Source organism: Suillus fuscotomentosus (genome assembly GCF_016647785.1).
Source record: "Suillus fuscotomentosus strain FC203 chromosome Unknown F5891scaffold_1, whole genome shotgun sequence".
Lineage (NCBI taxonomy): Eukaryota > Fungi > Basidiomycota > Agaricomycetes > Boletales > Suillaceae > Suillus > Suillus fuscotomentosus.
Genome location: NW_024539513.1, coordinates 1,294,000 through 1,315,051, shown reverse-complemented (window position 1 = coordinate 1,315,051; position 21,052 = coordinate 1,294,000). Strand labels below are relative to the sequence as shown.

Here is a 21,052-nt window from a genome sequence, read left to right as displayed (position 1 = left end):
CTCATACAAGGCTTCGTGCATTCCACTCTATTTTTTGTGCACCTCGAAATGATATGGGCAAATATATCTGACACACTTTCATAGTATGAAATACTTTTGTTGCAGCCGGATATTGTGACTGACGCGAATATAGTGAACATAGAACACCCAGGATGTCGAACGGTGTATAGGTCTGATAAATATTCTAAATGATATAACTAAAAGCTACAAGGTATGTGAATCCGAAAAAGTAATAAGTTATAGATGCTACATGTATTTAAATATTCAGGGATTCCGACGTGTAATCTAATTTACTCCTACCCTTTCTCAGTAGTATGAAGCTTGATTTATGTTAGAATGAAGAAATGGCAGGTCGTTCTGCTGCGCAAAGAATTCGGAGGTATGTTGAAATTGAGGTAAATTCCAGTCCAAGTCGTCCCCACCACCGTGACCGACAACATAGTGGATCTCTGTCTGAGGTTGGCCCTGATACTCTAGCATCGAGCTCGTCACCGAGGTATCTGACATTGGACTATTGTTCCTTGTCCTTGGTGCAATAGTGTTTGTCCATGTCTCGTTGTTGTGGATTAAAGGGGGTTCTAGGAATGTCTATGAGAACCCGTCGCCGACGATCCGAAAGTGCGTACCATAAGACGTGTGAGACCCCTGGTTAACTTCATAGGTCGATGCTTCCGAGAGTGGGAATGGCTCATGCCTAGAATTTTCCTCAAGTTCTCTCGATAACTGCCGCAACAGTTCTGCAGCTGTGAAGGGGTGATAAATGATCATGCAAGCACGTATTTCAGAACAAGCATACCCTTCTTCAAGGTATCGCGCCTGGTCTGGGGTAGTTTTCCTGTCACTGAGCGAATCACTGCTCGGAGTTCCTGAAACCCATCCCCCTCATTGACTCGATACTGCCTCTGCGATGCAATTTTGCTTTGCCTCGGGGGATGCTGGTGGCTTTGCGTACCGCGGTAGAGCTGCATATTTGCAATCGTGCAGTAGTGAGTCTACCTGAGGTGGAGTTAGATGCCTGCTTTTATAACATCCTCTGCCCCGCCAGTGGCGCGTATTTCGTAAACTTTGTTTTTTTTGGACTGCCTACTTAACGTTTAACGCCCCAACTCGGAACATTATCATTACAGCGCTATTTTCTGTATTCAGGCAGACTACCGATATCAATTTTACTGCCACTAACCTTATGTAATAAATACGGAAGTTGATCAGATGTGATGATGATTTGGTTAATACCATCAAATTTGAACTCCGATTGTTGTTCCACATGCAAAAGGTTTGGCTATGCGCATTCATTTTCAAGATACGCAAAAGTTTTGCTTGCTCACTGCTCCGAGCCATTCGGATTATCGCAAATCTGTGATGCTATGCTCATGTCTTTCAACACGTAAATCTTTGATAATTGATCCCCAGCACATAGTCGAAAACAGAACAAAGCTCGAAAACATTGCCCCATTTTTTACTGAAATACTAGTAGGCAGCATGTATGGACGTTGACCGACGGCGCTACTGCCGAGTTAATGATGAGCGAAGCTGGTCCCACCAACCGAAGACATGGTGGTATTTAGTTATTGCAAAAGTTCCGAATAGTTTCCCGTGTAGTGAGAGACATGGTAAAACATACGCCTTGCGCACGCCATATGTCGAGCATTGACGACTTGGAGGACGAGCGCGTTCGAGGAGTTGGCTGGGGAAATATGGATGTATGATCTGAGGCGTTATGATTATGACTGTCCAAGAGGTAGGACCGGGGATCAAGATTGTGAATGATGGAATGCGAATCATGACCACAAATGAGGCTTGCAAGTCTGCGCACAAAAAAACAAAAAAACAACATAACCGCACGAAACACACAGTCATTAGCAGTTTCTCATATCTACCCAACAAGCGAGATGCGCGTCTAAAACGGCCTGCGGGAACGGCGGACTGATGGGGGTGCGCCTCACACCAGGGCATTCGCAATTTCTGGAAACAAAGGACACATGGTGGTCCAGTAGATTGAAAACTATTGTCTCACATAGGATAGCCTCCTCAATGGACAAAAATTGAAAAAAGAGGCTGGGCGCTTCCGCCATACACAGCATATACTGTAAGCTGTGAAGTGAACACGAGGATAATGCTTGGAAAACGTACCAGCTCAGACTTCCAATGCACTCTTTAACTGTATGCCCATTGTGTCCTGGTGTCGAGACATCGAGACCTGCTAAGAACCATGTGTTATTTTTCATTTATGGTTTAGTGCTAATGGGGTTGTCGGATGACCCGGTTTTTTTCATTTAAAGCCCTAAACACCTCACCGATACCTCACCACTTTTTTCTTGTTCGGAGACAACGCGATGGTCCACACTCCGCTGTCTCCATCCCTCCAGTCCTCTCCTATCTGTTTCCCACTCTTCAAGCTCAGTCTTCAAGTTCCATAGCTGTAGCGAGCCCATCAATCGAACAAGTCATCATCCGCTGTCCGGCTGGTAGATGTATGGCCCCAGTGACCCAATCGGCATGTCCTTCAAATTTCTTGGCAGGACGTTATCATCGCTGTCTCCTGCCTTCCAACGACGGGCGAAGACATCGCCAAGGTATTCTCGACTCTGAGGTGTGTTCAGGAGAAACACCCAACGTGATATATATACTCAGTGGAGTGGATTGAGCAAATGACCGTGATTTTCCTTTTCATAGAGCCTAACTATATCGTGGTCCACGATAGGTGTGACCAAGGCCTGATAGGGCTGGAGGATAGCGTGGTTATTGCCCACTTTCATGTCCCTGGAGTACTGATGTCACGAGTGCCAAAGTAAGTTTACTTATGTCAAGTTTGGGAGAGTTGGGGGCTAGGCACGAAATCAAAGAGGACTTGATCGATTTCAGGCTGTGCGGGAGCCTGGTAGTAGTCACTGGCCAGGATGGGTCGGACAGATTAGTAGTGGAACATGATGATGTGAAATTTTGAACGCCGCACATATGCCATGGATCGGACAGTTCTGCCGCAGCATGACGCAGCCATCATGAGCTGTCAGAAACTCGACAGTGGCGCCAGACGATACGTACCGAATGTATACATTTGCTTTGAATGAAGTGAACCTTGAGTGAACCACTATGCATCATGCAAAAACAGCTCAAGCCAATTAGCGCGCAGGGCCCGTTCAACCGACCCGGTATTCCCAGGACTGAGGGACACCAAACATTACGTAACTGTTTGACCATTATGGTCCTCTAATTTTATCGTACTACATATATCCTCACACCGTCCTTGGCATTCACTGAGTTACGGCGTCCACTCTCAGCTGTATGGAAGGGTGGTCATAGCCGCAAATATTGGTATTGGTTGCGATGGTGAATATCCTATCATGATTTTCGAAAGCCTTTTGACCGACTCATAGCGCCTCTGTAGGTCCACATCAATGACAAGAAGTTTGCCTGGTACCCATATTCCTCTGGTCTGTACTTTCGTTCGTGTTGACTTTGACATCACAGCGAGTCCTGCATCAAGGGACATCGATCCTCTTCTTGTCATCACTCTGAACGACCGTTATTTGAAGTAAAGAAGAAAGGCCGACCGGTATCGCAGTGTAAAACATGCCGCGAACTGCGGAACTCAAAGCGAGTCCACTCAAAGTGCACCTGTCACCCCAGGGAGGTAGTCGACAAAATCCCTATACCAGCAGCTCGTCCTGACAGGAAACGTATGTCACAATATTAATATACTACTACCACCATCATTTCTAAATCAGTGTCTCGCAGCGAAACGCTTCATGCCCACGGTACCTACACTACCGAATGGAATATCAGATGCCTTGTCAGCCTCGTCTTCCTCGCAGCCTGCGAATACAAGACAGACAGGTAATGATAAACATCCACAAACTTGCTTGCACACGATGACTTACAAGGCTCTAGTTGATTCATTGCTCAACCCTTGCCATTGTGAAAATGTTCGACAGTGCCTGGGACGCTGCCTATCTATACCTCTTAGAGGTTTTCCAGCATCTGCAACTTGAGTCATCTCCAAACGGTCTAGCCATGCTCGCCAACGCGGCTGCACTAATCCGTGGGAATATCGTATCGTGTCCAATGACCCAACGCTCCGAGAAATCTTCTGTATCTTCGAAGCCGTGCTGTACTAAAGACGCCCAAACAGCAGTCGTTCCCTCAGTCCGTTCTGACCTCCCCCCCGTCCATATTCACACACTCACGTCGTCGCCGCCTTCGTCTTCGATGATAGTACCTGAGTTCCCCACAATCCCTCCATTCAGCGCTTTTAACTCAATCGCTGGGTCTGGGTGCACATGCGGACTTCGGTGCGCTTGTCCAGGTTGCGTGGAGCATCGTGGGCCTATCCATGCTTTGAAGGAGCACAAAGATTGTGCTGAAGGGTGTACCCACTGCGTCGACCACTCAGCAGGCGTTGAGCTTCCAACTTTAGGGCAAGGTGCTAGTGGAAACAGCATGATCGACCAATTTTTCGCGCGGGCCGCGTCCTTACCCATTCCTCCTGTGAATCGTAAAGTTGGGGTTGAGATCGATCCAACGGACATTACAGTCTATCCTGCCGACCTTTTTTCAAAGTCAATCAAAGAATACGAGGACCGAAGTGCAGTATTCGGACTAGTGACCGTGCCGAAGCTTGCGTGTTGTGGAGGGCGGTGTGGTTGTCCATCCGACGGCTGTGGATGTGGACAATCTTGTGAAGGTTGTCTTGATGTCGAACAAGTTCACAACCGGTCAGAGTCTGTTAGCTAACAGGAATTTTTATGCATTGAATTTTGGGCGTATGGTAGTCAGGCTCACACTTTAAGTTTTGATCTCTTTCTTAGTGCTTAATTCTTCATACCAGGATCCCGGATAACACTCATGGGAGCTTTTACAATGTCATCAAATGATTCCAAGCTACGACGTATGACAGGATGCTATTGGTATTCGGGAGGCATTTGTTTGGCCCATGATTTTTGTTTCGTTCAGTATCGGGCTATTGATCCGGAAGGGAACAAACGGTGTGACAAAATTATACCACACTCGAAGCCGTTCTCGATGTGCCCGACATGTGTTTCGAAACAGACGTGAGTATTCATATTGTTCTTGGTGATTGACTGTCTCAAGTTGTTAATATCTTCCTCCTTCTGGTACCTCTCCCCTTCCGATACCCTCCCCGTCTGCCATCATTATTGACACTGAACATCGTTGTAATGCAAAATAAACTCACAACGACATCCAGTTGGTGAACCTCGATTCCCTCGTAGCGGAACCAAGTCCATTCAATAAAGTTTTCAGTTATCGAGATTCCAACTACAGTAACCTATTGCCATTCAACGGTCTTTTGAACCTAGACCAAATGCTTTCCCCCTCCCTTGCGGGAAAACGAAACAAATTCGCAGTGTATTTTTGCGGTCTGTGGGATGCACTATTCTCAGCAGTAATATCAATACCGTCTGCAGGATAAGCTGGCAGCCGTGGAAAAAAAGTACCGTGATTTCCACTAGACTATTTTTTGCGACCTGCATTAGTCGCAGCCGGATAAATTGCAAACGATTTTCTGAAATTTAAATCGGCGAACCTACGCTTAGTACATCGCGACGGCGTCCGCTAACACCTTCTCGCCTCCGAATTGTATACGAATAACTTACTACATACTTAGCATCCCTCTCTCGTGTACCCGGTCAGGAGTGCGCGCCAGGAGGTCGGGTTTCTTCGAATTCCCAGTAAATTTATAATCCCCCTCGTTTGATGGGCCTAAGTTTTTCGAATTCGGTTAAATTCCCTCGAAATTCTTGCTTGTTTATGTCTACTACATAACGCACCCCCGTTTCTTTGGCGGCTAGGATCCTTCAAATATGAATTTGTAGGTCCTGTGCGGACGCTGCGGTTGTGCTTATAATCAAAGTTGACGCGCTCTTGTCACGCCATTAGTACTCCTGTCTATTTACTGCCGCAATTAAAGTTCTTAGGGAGGGGGATCGCGGTATAATTCCCTTCTTAGATCAGAGCTCGTTGATGGTCGCTACAGCTTACAGATATGATACCAGTGCCCAATACCCACGACGGTCTAAATTCAGGTGTAGAATTTCGTTTTCGAAAAACACCTGCAATGCTATTAAGCAGTAAGCTCCACCCTGCTCCACGGTTGAACATACAAGGCAGGTGTCATGAATGAAGAAGAGTGGAGCTCGCCTGCGTCACGTCAGTACTTAAACAAAAAAGCAAAGTTTTAATGGGGATTCTCAGCACCTGCAACACACAAACTATGTGGTACGTCTAAACACAACAGTTCGCTGACTATGAGGATTACATGGAAGACTGGTGGGGCATGGATACAAGAGGTGGATATTTAGATGGATATTAGCGGTGCATGATGGTGAGTGATGTACATCTATGTGATAGAGATGGGGTCGTATTAATTTATGACTACAAAAGAAAAAAAGAAACAGAGACAGGATGTCTGCCCGAGGGATCACATGGTGGGTAGCGTTGCTGTGAATGATGTTTTTTCCTTCCTTCGTATTTCCGCATCATAGAGATTTGGTCCAAGTTCAAGCTAGCCTGCTAGCCAGATGCAGATGACTGTCGGAGAAGATAGGCACCGTAAACATGGGATGTGTGGAGCACGATGGTTAGTGGGTAGCGGGAGTGGGAGCAGATAGGAAGAGTCATGGCCGCATCAAAATCAGAAAACTGAGGTCATTCATGAACAAATCACGGGTAAAGCGGTATGCGAACTTACTTCTAGTAGCTCTTGGCAATCGTAGTTGCTCGATCGTTACCTCGCGGTGGCAGATGGTCCACTCCACGCTGGTGTCATAGGTCCCATACCTGCGCTCCCTTTCGACACTCCACCAGTTCCACCTGGCAAAACTTGTGGAGCGCCAGCAGCTAACTCGAAAACGGTAAGGACTTTTTCATCGCTAAATGTCCTGGGTTTGATACTGGGGCGCTTCGCAAAGGATATAGTACCGGATTTGTCTTCCCTAAGTAGTTCGGTGGGGCTGGGGCCACGTTTCCACTTCGACGGCGACGAGGACGTGTGGTGCATCTGGCTGCCACTAGCCGAGCTCGGAATGTCTACCACAGGGAACGAGCACGTCCGGGAACCTTGAGTGCGTCTTATGCTAAGGATCTCCATGTTATCGGGGTTCCTGGGCGGCGTCTTGCAGATATCGTTATCATCCAATCTACTCTTCCCCTCGCTGATAATCGACACACTCACCAATTCTGGACTGCTCTCGCTTCCAGTACATTCCCCCCACAACTCTCTCTCCTCGTCCATGATCATAAGGGCACCCTCGATAACCGCTGCGTGCACGAACACATACTGTCGCAAGCTCTGGCAAAGACTCATCCTCTGCTCACGCATATCTTGAACGACCGTCCAGATAGGGTTGGTATGGGACATTAATGGTGCGGGCGACAAATCCTGATGCAGCTGTCGTGGAAGCTTATAGTCGATCACGGCGCAACCCGCCGTACGTTGGTCCAGCTCAGATGATGCCTCCTCGGCGTCAGGGATCTTATCCTCGACGAACTGAGGTACAGGTGGCATTGACGACTGCGCAACAGCAACTGGCGCTGCAGTGGCCTTGTTGATGGACTTATGTTGCATAGGCGTACTGGTAGGCTTGATCATTGTTTCCTGGTCTGGTGCAGCACTATTCGCAGAGGTCGTTTCGACCGCCTTTAACCTGCTCTTCGTCTTCCTTGACGACACCACATCCTCCGACTCATCCGACGACAAAAGGCTGCTCTTACCACTGGCAGCTTCCAAATCTGCGTTCCCCCCGCTTTCAAAACTGCTCGGAAGGCTCAACAGTTCGTCTGAGCGAGGGTTCGAGCTCGTGCGCGAAACAGGGTCCTCACCCTCGAGAAGAGGACCACTACCAATCCCACTCGCCATAGGGAGACAAACCGATGATCTGTCGTACCCGGGTACGTAAATTGGAATTGTCAGCCTGGGGGACGTTGGACTCGTTCGAAACAACACCACCACTGTTGGCTGGTTGCAGCGGTGTACATGGAGAACGCGGGGGCCTATCAACGTCCATGGCATCTTCCTCTTCGGTGCCAATACGCACTGCCGACGGCTGGGCTAGCGATCTTGAAAGTTTTTCGCTCGAAAAATCGGAACTCAAATTCGAAAGCGAGGTCACTGAGCTGTCTCTCAGACGAGCGCGCATGAGGCCCACTAACCCTGAATCTGCGCCAGTGCTACCCCAAAAGCCAGAGTTGGATGTGTTCGCCCCAGAGCCTGAGTTGGAGGCGGAGATCGAGTCAGGAACTGAATTGGATTGAGAACTGGAGTGAGAGATGGAGACACAGGAGGAGGGTGGGAAGGGCCCACCGCTACCACTTCCCGAGATGCTGCTACTACCACTGCTTCCAGAGCCGGAGCCGGACCGCCCGCTCCCTGCCTTGACGTCCACACCAATGCCGCTGCCACTATTACTCCCCACAGAATCGTCAGCAGAGTTCAGCGCAGACGGTTCACTACTATTCGACGCGCTCCCGGGCGAGCCTTGGCGACTAGGGGTAGGCAAGCTCAAAGACATCGAGAGGGGCAAAGGTGGAGGCAGCTCTGTCTCCTGTTCTTCTTCGCCAGGGTGCGTTTGGTCCAGCACTTTCTCAGCCCATTCCCTCGTCGACGAGCTCGTGTTCTGCCATCTCGTATCTAGATCCGCCGTATTCCCTGTAAAAGGCACGTGCACGACAAGCGACTCTGAAGAGCTTGTCTCGCCTTCTTTGGCTATGGCTTTGTGTGGGTAATGACGACGAGATTTCTTGCGGTCGCCCATGACGAGAGGGACAGTCCCAATAATCTTCTCCTTCGACATCTCTTTCTCTTTCACCTGATTCGCGACCACATCTATCCCACCGCTCTCCGTCCCACTTCCGCTCTCCGCAACCACACTTTCGCCCCCCTGCCTATCAGCGCCAACAGCAACGCACGCACGAGCCTGAGCTCGAGCCTTGAGTTCCCTCCTCTGATTCAACTCCCTCTTAATCGCATCTAACACAGCATCCACAGCAATGAACCCGCCTGTCCTGCCCACACCCGCCGAGCAATGCAACAGCACAGGCGGAGTGGACCCAAGCGCAAACGCAGCAATGCCAGTCTTCGAGTCAAGATCAGGATGCCGCCACCCCTTGCGTCCATGCTTCTTCCTAGAGTATGCATCTCCAAGCGGCGGGGACGAGAAAAAGTCCCCTCCTCGCGACATAAAGTCAAAGCTCCGCCCTGGGGAGCCAGAGGATGGTGAGAGGGAGGAGCCGGAGTTTGATTGATAACCAGAAGGGGATGGACCTGGAGTGCTCTCTTGGACAGCTCGCTCGACGCGCTTCATGAGCTCTAGCACGCCGCGAGGATCGTCAGGTACATTCATGTCGGGCCAATCCAGATATTGCAGATGCGTCACTTTTCTAGGTGGAACGCCTGGATAACCGCGATGGCTGAGCGCAAAGGTCCTCACGATCATAGTTGGCTGCGTCGAGCCCTTATCACGCTCGCGCGGGGACATGAAGAAGCCAATGTCAGCGGAGCTGTTGGAGGAAATAGAAGGTGAGATGGGCGGGGAGGTGTCGAGGAGCTGTAACTGAAGAGGTCCATAGGATGACTCTACCCAGTACGTCCCACATTTGACCATGGCATTCTCAATCTCGCGCGTGAGCATGACGATTACATGAACGTTCTGTTCCCAGACGAGACTAATGTTTCATTAGCATTCACGAAGACAGATGAGGTTGATAGTAAATAGGACTCACGTCCAAAAATCAACGAATGTCGCAGGTAACGGGCCTTGCGTAGCGATGTAACGTTTACGCGTGCCCAAGGGCTGCACATATGACGCGTTGACGTAATCATCTACAGGTGAGGGGTCGCGTGGTGTATCTTTCGGAGAGACCACCGTCATGTTGAATTGAGGCAAAATCGTGCTCGTGGCCGAAGTCGGTCCTTGACTGATAGGTCCACAGGGCAGCGTCAAGTTGAACGTCTCCCGTTGATACCCAAGGGGTGTGTAAGAGGGTATGACCAATGGTGAGACGGTTTTTGGCCCTGCACTCTGAGGCGATCTTGGCAGGGTATTCAAACTAGACGGTGACAGAAAACCTCCCGATCGTTGTTGCGCGCGCGCGTCCAGCCGAGGCGGGGATAGCAGTGCGTCTTCTGGAATCGGAGAGATCTGCGAAGTTTCTGAAGAAGGGAAGGCTGGGAAGTAGGCGTCACGTCCGCCACCACTGCTGCGTGGAAATGAATGGAAGGATGTCATAGGTATACCCATACCCCCGCGCGTCAGAGTAGACGAGGGGGGGCCAAAAGGTGTCACGGGCATGGAGAGCGGTGTGTGGAAAGCGGATTGCGAATAGAACGGCGTCATCGGCACAAAAGACGGAGGTGGCATACCTGACGATGACGACGTACATGTGGGGTTTATATCGATGCTCATAAGCATATTCCGGTCATCTTCCGGTACGTTTGGCGATGGAGCTGCTGAAAGTAAGGCGAATTGAGATTCATGGCGAAGATGGAAACGTGGTACTCGATTCGGAGCCGGTCGTCCCAATAGCTGCCCGGACGGAAGCAACTTTTTTCTTGTCGTCCTTGTCTCGCTTGGGGCTATACCCTGGATGTGATCCTCGATGACGGACATCATGAAGACGAACACGAGCATGCTCGAAGGGCCATATATGGTTGTATCTGAAGAAACGGAATGAGTTTGGGTTGGGGTTTTGATAGGACGTGCGGAGGAAAGATGTCGTGTTAATGTAAGTAAATTTTTTGAATACAAAAAAATGCACGATGACTACGATGACTATGATGACAGGCGCAAAATCACCATTACCATCAAGAAACCCCATCCAAGATCGTCGGATCATAAAATAGCAGAGGCTTGGCGGAGCGGCTTCGACACACGAAAGAGTTAAACGAAACGTTTAAGACATCAAGTGACGACGTGTGGAGCCCCACATTGGTCAGGTGTGCCATGTCACACCGGTGACGCAATGAGGGGTCAAACTTATCGGGGGGTATACAACCATGAAGCCAAACGACATCGAAACAAACACGACAATAAGGATAAAAAGGCTCACCTATTCTTGGCTCCTTTCTCGACGCCTGCCGTAATACTAAATGGAAATGCACCTTGCAAGGGGGTGGAAGGAAGGGTCTTTGCGCCTGCTGCAGTAGCAGAACGTGCACCGGCACCAATGATACCCTGGCCGGCCTCACCCACTGTATAGGCTTGACCGGTAGCAGCATACACGCTGACCTCGCTTTCCCGCGCATGGTGTTCCATGACGCTTCTCAGACGCCTTTGCTCTGCTAATTCTATGCGGTAAAACTGCATGGCAAGAGTTTCAGCGCCTTCCTCAACGTCAGGGTCATTCGAGTCTGGATCAGATTCATGTGGATCATCAGAGCTCTCGCTGCCGCTCTCTACACTGGTTTCCCCTGGAAATGGAGAAGAGTGAGAGGGACGGATGGCAGAACGACCAGCAATATCTTGAAGCCAACGAAATGGGAGGTCTTTGATGCGTCTCCGTACACGCCTGGGAAGACGGAGGGGGATACGTTCCGTTATTCCCTGACTGAGTTCCAAGTTCTGGCGGATGGTATCGAAGAAAGGGTTAGCAGCATTTGCGATTGCCGGTGTACCCGAAGCTGCGTTTGCAGCTGTTGTCGTTGAAAGTGAAAAGGCGGCTTTGGGGAGATGTTTTGTGCGCAATGCTCCAGAGGAGGGAGTGCCTTCTGGGTCATCCTCGTCCGGACTAGGGTGATCGGTTGTGGCGCAGTGACGTGCATCTCGCCACACAGCCTGAAAACCGCCTTTCACCCAGGCGAGTTCGCCTGTGAAACCCTCTGCGCGAAATTTTCTGAACAGACCAGCAATATTACTGGTGTCGGGGACGAGGACAGAATCAGCGTCATATACCAATATATGGTTTGCGGTGGGCCACGCTGCGAATCTTGCACGCGCCGATGAGGAAGGGAGCATTTGAATGAGTTTGGAGAGACCAAAGAGAGGGCGCTTGATGAGAGTACTTGGTATGCTAAGGGAGAGGGCTCGGTGAATACGGGCGGCGGTATGAGCGGCATGTGGGCGGATATCGAGGATGAGAATGGAGGGGTCTGCGAGGTAAGCTGCGAGGTCGGAGGGGTTAACTGGTATGAAGGTGGATGATGATGACGACGACGACGATACAGGTTTCGAGGGGGGTGGAAGAATTGGTTTAGGTGGTAAAATGAAATTTTGTGGAAGTGATTGTTGTTCGTCGGGGAGAATACGTGCGGTGAGAAGATCAGCGGATCCGAAGCGTGCTGCGATAGCATGAGCAAATGAAGCGACATTCTCTTGATCTGTTGAATGTCCTCTTCCCTGTTGACCAGAGAACGGTACGCTGGTGAAGAAATCTTTGTTGCTCATCGCAGACAACAGTAACAAAGGGCGCCTGGCCTCAGTGACCGTGAGGTTGTAATTACGTTCTTACCTTGAATTTTTGGTTCTCGGACTCGATACAGAATCAAGCTTATCCTTGGTCACGGGATCTGATGTCATAAGGGCCAGACCGCGCTCTAGACCATGACGCCATTCTCCTTACTAATACTTATCAAATTTTAACTCTGAAATACGCATTTCGACTGCTGAGGAGCAAGAGTTAAAGTCGATTAAATGACCTTTTAAATAGAAGAGTCGTCCATAGAAATGTGGGGTATATGGCAATTATTGCTGATATATTTATTGAAAAATAGTAAGAATACATACCTCCACTTTTAGAAATTTCCGACAGTCTCACTCCACATCGTGTTGGAACATTGATGACACCGCTTCTTGGCTTTATACCTCCCGTGCACTGAAACGGCCGTGTAAATGTGTACGCGTGCGTAATCGATTCTACCGTCTCGCAACTGAATACTGATCGCACTTGCGGTCCGATGGCATCGATCCAAATCTCTGTTCGAAGTTTATACAGTACAAGCGCTAACAACACGAATTTTCGGGCCTATCACTGTCTGGCAAGTGAACGAAAGAAATCTGTCAGGGAAAAGCTGATAGATTGTTCGAGTAACGACATCATATGCATATGTGTAGTACGTCACGGTATGAGACCTAGCCTTTGTGATGAGCCAACCTTCTGGGCCTAGCACGCCAGATAGGCTGCATATCCCTGAGTCGAACGGCTCTGCACTGTGGTGATGATCAGTGACGATGGGTGACGCGGTGACAACTCTCTTGGTACGGGCTACGTGGCTTAGAACCGTGTCGATGTGTATTGGTAATTGAATTCGAGACCCGCAGACTATTGTCCTTGAAATTCCATGCATGAGTCTGTTTACCTTTCGTTGAAGTTGCCATTGGCAATCTTTGCTAGTCGTTTGCGACGATGTTGAACCGATGCATCGATGTCTGTTGATCCCAACTTAGATAAAGTCGGGAGTCCGCGTCCGCGGCGGCCCGTCCGCTAGTAAGATACGTCATTTCTCACCAAAGCCGCATTGTGTTGAACGTCGAACGAATTTACTCACAACTCGACTCTAGTCATAACTTGGTAGTAACTGACATATTACTAGCCAACCAAGTTTTGTTCGAAACCAAAGGCCACAATGAGGCTGGCCATCGCTCTATTTTCCTCAACCCTCTTGCTCACAGCTAATGCAGCATCTGCAAGCGGAGCAGATTACATTCGTGCTTATGGTGCTCAAGGAGTCAACCTCTGGAGGCTCGCCAACCAGGGAAGAAAAAATGATAGCCATGTCAGCCAAAGACCAATTCTAGTCGTCCAAGATAGCAGCAACATCGAAGAACCCAATGAGTTCCCGGACCAATGGTTCACGCAACCCATAGATCATTTTGCAAACTCGTCAGACACGTTCAAGCAGCGGTACTGGATCAATACCCGACATTATACTCCCGGTTCGGGTGGCCCAGTGATCGTTTTGGATGGCGGTGAGACCAGTGGCGAGGACCGTATTCCCTTCTTGGATACTGGTATCGTCGAGATATTGGCCAGGGCGACAGGAGGAATCGGAATCGTACTCGAGCACCGTTATTATGGTGAGCTCCCGAGGATCCTCAGACAACTTTACTTGCATTTGACGTATTCATGATTGTGCAGGAAAGTCTATACCTGTCTCAGACTTCTCCACTGACAACCTAAGGTGAACTACCCACATCCACGTATCACGCGCATTTGAGAATTGACAGCGTATAGATGGTTGAACAATGACCAAGCTGCCGCTGACTCGGCTAGTTTCATGGCGAAAGTGACGTTTCCTGGCATTGATGAGGATCTGACAGCTCCGAATACTCCGTGGATATACTATGGCGTAGGGCATCATAATTATTGAATAAGACAACGTTTCTTATCAGAAATAACAGGGTTCCTATGCCGGCGCTCGAGCAGCTCATATGAAAGTTTTATATCCCGATCTCGTCTACGGCGCAATTGCTTCCAGCGGTAAGCTATAGGAACGACACACAAGTCCATCTGTGAATTGACTCGCCAACAGGCGTGACGCACGCCACACTATCAAACTGGGAATATTACGAGATCATTCGAAACGCTGCAGACCCCACATGCGCTAGGAAACTCGAGCACACCACCCTAGCAATCGATGCCCTCCTGGGCGTGCCTTTTGCAAAGCGCTTTATCAAGTCATTGTTCGGTCTCGAGGATCTCGCGCACGATGATGATTTCATTTCCGTTTTGGAGGTACGCCTCCAACCCGTTGTGAATCGTCCGCGTGTGTTGACGGTGCAAAAACCAGTCTCCTCTTGGTTATTGGCAAGCTAAAGTCTGGGACCCTGCTGTAGGGAGCACCAAATTTGACCAATTCTGTACTTTCTTGGATAAGCCTATCCTTGGAAATGGTAGTGCTTCGTCGTTACCCGTCGGCCATGAAGACCGCCTCGTTCATCTTCCTGGTGACATCAAGCTCGACTTCTCAATCCTAAACTACGCCCAATACATCAAAGAGGTGAGGACCACTGAATCTGGCTAGTAGGGCGCGATTTCTGAGCGCCAGTAGAACTATGTCTCACAATGCAAAACGTCTGTCGAGGATGTAAGCCCCATCGTCGCATGTCGAATATCTTCTGACGAAAGAAAACAAACAGTGTTTCGGTACCTACAACGATAGCAGTTTTCTTGCCACTGGTTTGGACCAAGAATGGCGGTTGTGGTTATTCCAGGTTTGCACAGAATGGGGTTTCTTCTCGGTGAGTTGTCAAACACGCGTTTTCCTCGAGCAGTTCATGAATGCATGCATTGTAGACTGCCCCTCCCGACCCAGCCCACCCACGAATCGTCTCCAAGTTATTGACATTAGAATACTCGTCGAAGATCTGCAGACAGGTGCGTTGGAGTTGGTTCGCGCAAGCAGCGGGACTCACGTGGACATCGACTAGGCTTATCCAGCTGGGAAGTACTTTACTGTACCGCCCATGCCCAATATCACTGCTGTAAACGCACTGGGTGATTTCACGATTTCTGCCGACAGGCTAGCCATCATTGATGGCGAGGGTGAGCTCTCTTTATCGTGTTATTCACTTAGGCGCGACATGCTAATCCTCGTGTCAAGTCGACCCTTGGAGGCCTTGTACGCCCCACAGCGATTATGCAGCTGACCGCGAAGATACGATCCTCCAACCTTTTAAACTCATTCCAAGTACGTATTGACAGTCTGACTGCTACCTGTGTATGCATCTGACGGCGGTTGATTCAGACGCTGTTCATCATTATGATGAGTACGGATTGAAGAATATCAGCGATGAGCCTGTGGAAATTAGAAAGATTCACGGGGAGATGATTGTTTTCGTCATGGAGTGGTTGAAGGCTTTCAAAGCACAGGGTTCGCAATGATTTCTCATTATTAGAGCGTACGCTCGAAGATATATGAGCAATCAATCTCATATCTTCCTTGTTCGATGGTTGTGGGTTCATTGAACAAGTGGGGACAGGTAGCTTCCGATTGTCTGACTTTGTGACCGAAAAATGTAATGCGATGTGCGAAGGTAATTAGGTCCCTGCAAGTCAGAACGCACGTTTGACAGGGTCGCGACTGCGTGGGTTTGTTGAGTTTAGGGGAAAGTATGTTATTATATTCCCATCCCACCAAAGACGGCCGACGTACGTCCATGCGAGATAGGAATCGACTTATTTTTCTCACTGCTTGTATCACAGCTACGGTCATTGGAGTTACCTATTGGGCTACGATGCACTTCTCTGGTTTGAAATTTCGACATGGGGTTGAAGTGCCTTCAGCTTCAACGGACCCGCGACCATTTCTGACTGAATCTAAAACGTGAACCACATTCGTATGAGAAGATCATGTTCGTAGATCTGGGATGCTTGTCATGACTCATCAATTGTTCGAGTTGGTTGCCACCCTAGTCCGGGCCGAACACGAGGATATGGAACTTCCGGAATAGTATATCGAACATGCGTCGAAGCTAGCTGTGGTGTCAGTGGTGGCCCCCTCTTTGTGGTTTTGTCATCAGGATCATTTGGCAGATGTAGAAAGACAAATCAAAGGCTCGTCGCCCATCATTCTCTTGGCCTCCTCATACACACGCTCCCGTCCTATACATCATCGCCAGTTGACATACCTACATTCAATAGTAGAATTCATCCCACCTTCATCGGAGTCATCCAAATGCTGAGCATTAAGCTCTCTGACACTAGGGATAAGGTGCGGTCCCAGCACAAGCAGTTGCACGAGCCCCAAAAATGCGAGAATGCGAGAATAGACCTGATTTCCCACAGTGGACAATTCCTACGGGAAATAATAAACAGGTGCCATACACAGCGACAGACAGCTTACCTTTTTGGAGAGAAATTACCCAGGTGGAAGCAGGAACCAGCGACAAAGCTAACGCACACAGAATGTCAGCCCAAAACTTATGATGACCAAAGTCAAACCATAAGTTCACCTTGCGAAATAAAGGATGTGAGTTTCCATCAACACCGCGAAACAGTCCCCCACGCACGTATTTGATCCTGTCGACGGTTGTCAACAGAAATGTTTTACAGCAACCCAGACTGTAAGACACAGTGTGATGGCCTCCCATACGATACCGAGTTTTGAGGCTCAGAAGTTGGTCATCTCCCTGAAAGTCAAAATTGCACTGCTAGTTGCCAGAGAAAACGAGTTCCTCTGGAATCCGCCTGATGATTTTCATGTCCTTGAATCTTTCGACCATAGTTGAAGCTTACCTCCTGAAGTATTTTTATCTGATATTACGACCATTACTGCGCAGGCGATCAAGACGGTTGAGAAGATGACAGCGGGGAAGATCAGCACCCTCTTAGATTACTGGTACATGGCATGTGCCCGAGTGATCATGATGACTCCCATGATGTCTCAGTTGAGTCGATATCACCGAGGTATCGAACTCACTGCCCAGCATGGTATACTATTTAGAAAACATGAAAAAGCACACACGATAATACATACAGTATGTTGATGCTAATTGCGAGATGGTTTACCAGCACAGCGCTGACTTGTAGGCTTGCACAAATACACAACGTATAGTATCACAATATAGCCCACCTAATAGAATATTTCGAACTTAGCACAACTTGCAAATCGTATCGATAACACGAGCTACTCACACTGAGATATAGGAAACTCATTTGACCAACGTTGGTTCTGCCTCGAATCAATTGTATCATGATGTCGTTCTTCTGATGTGGGACCCTGCTCACCCCGATCAAATTAACCTGTGAAACGATTCTGAGTGAAGTTCTTGTAATGATGTCAACTTGCCTCCTGTTCGAATGACAAGACTGGAAATACTATGTGATGACGGAAATAGTTCTTCGATGTTATCTTGCTCACCCCAATCGTATATCATAGCGACAGAGGAGACAACTGCGAAATGGGGCCGTATGAGAAATCACCACCATCATTCGAGTGAGTCCACGCACCCATTAAATAGCTGGAAAAAACGATATGCATTGAGGTACGGCCACAGACTGGGGTCATATTCGAGGATGTGTGCCAGCCAGTGAGAGGTGACTGTACTGTAACGCTGGCATTATTCAAACGGATATACCGACATTTAGCGCTTCTCGTCAAAATAGGCGGCTTGAATAGCTGTTTAATGAAAAGAAGTAGAACATGGAAACCTCGGGACACAGGGACTTCGTCAGCACAAACATGGCCTGCCATAGCAGCAAGAAGGAACGACTTCCTTCTTGTATACGGTTGAGACTATCTTGGCAGCCCCCCGAAGGATGCAGCAATTCAGAAAATCTGTCTCTACCGTTTCACGGGGACGACCTTGGCGCAGCTCGCATGGTGGTATGTATTTTCGTTGCTCAGTTGTACATCTTAGAAATGAAGATGATAGTTGTTCTTTCCAGTAAGAGCAAAGCAGTGTCACGCGCAGATAACTTGGAGATGACATTCGCGTTGGTTTCAGGAGCACCATTGATATGATGTATAGTCATCCATCTAACGCAGACCTCGTGCTGTGTCTCAATATGGAGAAGATATGCGCTGTCAGCTCCACTTGTCTAGGGAGCGTAAGCTATAAGTAGCCACATCAACTATCAACAAAAGTGGCACGCAGAAAACTCACCTTTCCTACCAACGTCCTCACACTCCATCATGACGATTAAAGTCGCATCAATTTGCACAGCCAGGCGACTGGCCTGGTGAATACACGATGCCATCCTGGCTCAAATGGAAATTCAGGATGCTAGTATCACAACGGGATACCTGAGTTTGATGGTTTCCGTTGGCGACATCCTTGTACAGGAAGAACATCTTTGGTACGTTGTCCATGCCTTGCGGCTGTTTACGGACCGCACTCGTGACTCTAACGCCCATTCCCAGGCCCATCGACTGATTTTGTATTCCAGCCAATCAAAATCATCCAAAGGTTTGTTTTTCCTTAAAGCCTTTGAGTTTGTTCTGGGCGGCCCTCGTTACGCTTATTCCTTCTGCAAGATTACGAACAGTACTTCTGGTCACCTCTTCGCTTGATTGGCTATGGCATCATTTATCCGCCAATTCACCTCTTCCGCGGTACTGCCTGTAGCATCTTCCACCTCCAGCTCATTCGTTGATATTCCCATCCCGTCATTCATTATTTCTAATTCAAAGTCTGCAACCTGGTTGTATACAACCGTTGCCATCGTCGGTGCTCTCCTCTTGCTTGAACAGTCGGTTTACAGATCCAAGAAGAAGCACTTACCTGGCGACTCATGGACAATCCCAATTATTGGAAAGTTTGCAGACTCCATGAAACCAACCATGGAGGGCTACATGAAACAGTGGAACTCTGGCGCCTTGAGTGCTATAAGCGTGTTTAACATGTTCGTTCGACTTTAGTCATGATTGACTCCTCTTCTGAACGTGCTCTCAGTTTCATTGTCATGGCTTCATCTAATGAGTATTCGCGGAAAATCCTGAATTCTCCAGCTCACGCTGAGCCTTGCCTGGTGCACTCAGCAAAGCAAATTCTCATGCCTGACAATTGGGTATTCCTCAATGGGAAATCTCATGTCGAGTACCGCAAAGTCTTGAACACTCTGTTTACCCGTAAAGCTCTTAGGTTAGTACTTTTAATAATTCCCGCCACATTGTTTTTCCTAATTTCCCACTCTAGTATCTACATTGGTATTCAGGATGCGATTGCTCGCAAACACTTCGTTCAATGGCTTGCTGATGCGCAGAAAGATCCCTCACCACAGTCTATTATGATGACCGCGCGTCACCTCAACATGATCACTTCCCTTCGTGTTTTCTGCGGCAATCACATTCCCGAGCATGGCGCTATTGAGATAAGCGAGAAGTACTGGGACATCACGCAAGCCCTCGAACTCGTCAACTTCCCTCTGGCCGTCCCTGGTACAAAAGTATACAGAGCCATACAAGCCCGCAAGGTCGCCATCAAGTGGTTGGAACTTGCTGCATCCAAGGCCAAAACCTCCGTCGCCAATGGCTGCGAGCCTGAATGCATGTTGGACGAATGGGTCAAGGAGTTGGAGGCCCCAGGATACAAGGGCCGTAAGGATTTCAGCGACCGCGAGATGGCTATGGTTGTGTTCTCATTCTTGTTTGCGTCGCAGGATGCTATGAGTAGTGGGTTGATTTACGGGTTCCAGCACTTGGCAGACAATCCCGACATTTTGGCCAAAATCAGGGAAGAACAGTACCGTGTTCGTGCTGGAGATGTCGATAAACCAATCACCCTTGAAATGCTCGACCAAATGCCATACCTGAAGGCGTTTGTCAAGGAGAGTATGCGTGTCAAGCCTCCCGTAACCATGGTTTGTGCTTCGTGTGAACTTGACGATGTCTTCCTGAAACACCTTCACTTAGGTTCCTTACAGGACGACAAAGGCTTTCCCTATCTCTAATGATTATACTGTTCCTGCAAATAGCATGGTGATACCCTCATTCTACAACTCCCTGCATGATCCCTCTGTTTTCCCCGAGCACGATAAGCTCATCCCTGACCGTTGGCTCGATCCCAACAGCTCCGCTAACACGAACCCGAGGAACTACTTGGTCTTTGGTAGCGGACCCCACAAATGCGTTGGTATAGAGTACGCGACGATGAACATCGGACTAGTTCTTGCCACCGCGAGCGTGTTGATGGACTGGGAGCACCATATCACACCCGAAAGCGAACAGGTCCAGTGAGTATCATGACGCGCCCGCGTTAATTGCACGCTAACAAGTTTTGCAGAATCATTGCAACTTTGTTCCCTAAAGACGGATGTCTCATGAAGTTTACCCCCCGTCCACGACCTTGATTGTTTTAGCATATGGCTTTTGTTTATACCCCCCCATTAGGACTTGCATTTAATTTTCTTAGATACATTCATCATCATTCTTGGGCTGGAATCATAGGTTCTACATTTTTGGTCAGACGCGGATCGTGGTAGCCAGCATATCGGGAGTGATTGCGACCCTATATTACGCATCGCGACGTGGCTTTCGCTATGGGGCTTTTGCTACGGCAGAGAGTACACTCCCCGGATTAAGCAAGAGGTTTTGCGCAAAACCTCCTTGGTCATTTTCAAAGTTACGGGACATACGTTCACAGTAAATACTAGTTTATCTACA

The 21,052-nt window shown here is 48.7% G+C and overlaps 5 protein-coding genes across 5 annotated transcripts; 3 read left to right on the top strand and 2 right to left on the bottom strand.

Moving 5' to 3' along the window:
- Nucleotides 1-94: 94 nt before the first annotated feature.
- F5891DRAFT_993747 (uncharacterized protein) lies at nt 95-1,224 on the bottom strand. The gene is made up of 4 exons (XM_041378262.1): nt 1,181-1,224; nt 797-1,129; nt 627-743; nt 95-578 (listed from the first exon to the last, which is right to left on the bottom strand). The coding sequence occupies exons 2-4, from the start codon at nt 966-968 to the stop codon at nt 307-309; spliced, it is 561 nt and encodes a 186-aa protein (XP_041234122.1). The 5' UTR covers nt 969-1,129; nt 1,181-1,224; the 3' UTR covers nt 95-306.
- A 2,100-nt stretch (nt 1,225-3,324) lies between these two features.
- Nucleotides 3,325-4,731, top strand: F5891DRAFT_1124301 (copper fist DNA binding domain-containing protein; the record flags this gene model as incomplete). Its single annotated transcript, XM_041363875.1, has 5 exons — nt 3,325-3,327; nt 3,386-3,414; nt 3,469-3,631; nt 3,726-3,887; nt 3,991-4,731. 5 exons carry the CDS (start codon nt 3,325-3,327, stop codon nt 4,729-4,731), a joined length of 1,098 nt encoding a protein of 365 aa, XP_041234121.1.
- A 2,011-nt stretch (nt 4,732-6,742) lies between these two features.
- F5891DRAFT_937646 (uncharacterized protein) lies at nt 6,743-12,395 on the bottom strand (the record flags this gene model as incomplete). Its single annotated transcript, XM_041374115.1, has 10 exons — nt 6,743-7,034; nt 7,182-7,459; nt 7,959-8,379; nt 8,524-8,852; nt 8,919-9,151; nt 9,263-9,678; nt 9,736-9,862; nt 10,617-10,669; nt 11,062-11,113; nt 11,219-12,395. The coding sequence occupies 10 exons, from the start codon at nt 12,393-12,395 to the stop codon at nt 6,743-6,745; spliced, it is 3,378 nt and encodes a 1,125-aa protein (XP_041234120.1).
- Nucleotides 12,396-13,434: 1,039 nt separating this feature from the next.
- Nucleotides 13,435-15,836, top strand: F5891DRAFT_18584 (peptidase S28). Its single transcript, XM_041370828.1, has 12 exons — nt 13,435-14,024; nt 14,086-14,128; nt 14,182-14,296; nt 14,349-14,427; nt 14,480-14,682; nt 14,738-14,947; nt 14,999-15,034; nt 15,087-15,188; nt 15,244-15,324; nt 15,378-15,492; nt 15,551-15,637; nt 15,695-15,836. Exons 1-12 carry the CDS (start codon nt 13,574-13,576, stop codon nt 15,829-15,831), a joined length of 1,659 nt encoding a protein of 552 aa, XP_041234119.1. The 5' UTR covers nt 13,435-13,573; the 3' UTR covers nt 15,832-15,836.
- Nucleotides 15,837-18,967: 3,131 nt separating this feature from the next.
- F5891DRAFT_1205671 (cytochrome P450) lies at nt 18,968-21,052 on the top strand (the record flags this gene model as incomplete). Its single annotated transcript, XM_041369025.1, has 5 exons — nt 18,968-19,293; nt 19,344-19,532; nt 19,587-20,250; nt 20,303-20,622; nt 20,673-21,052. The coding sequence occupies 5 exons, from the start codon at nt 18,968-18,970 to the stop codon at nt 20,737-20,739; spliced, it is 1,566 nt and encodes a 521-aa protein (XP_041234118.1). The 3' UTR covers nt 20,740-21,052.

Bases quoted from the DNA above. Each gene is read 5' to 3' on its own strand.
- F5891DRAFT_993747 (XM_041378262.1), bottom strand. From the start codon at position 968: ATGCAGCTCTACCGCGGTACGCAAAGCCACCAGCATCCCCCGAGGCAA. The intron at 744-796 runs GTATGCTTGTTC...ACCCCTTCACAG, and splicing joins GCGCGATACCTTGAAGAAGG to CTGCAGAACTGTTGCGGCAG. The intron at 579-626 runs GTACGCACTTTC...AGACATTCCTAG, and splicing joins GGGGTCTCACACGTCTTATG to AACCCCCTTTAATCCACAAC.
- F5891DRAFT_18584 (XM_041370828.1), top strand. From the start codon at position 13,574: ATGAGGCTGGCCATCGCTCTATTTTCCTCAACCCTCTTGCTCACAGCT. The intron at 14,025-14,085 runs GTGAGCTCCCGA...ATGATTGTGCAG, and splicing joins ACTCGAGCACCGTTATTATG to GAAAGTCTATACCTGTCTCA. The intron at 15,189-15,243 runs GTGAGTTGTCAA...CATGCATTGTAG, and splicing joins CAGAATGGGGTTTCTTCTCG to ACTGCCCCTCCCGACCCAGC.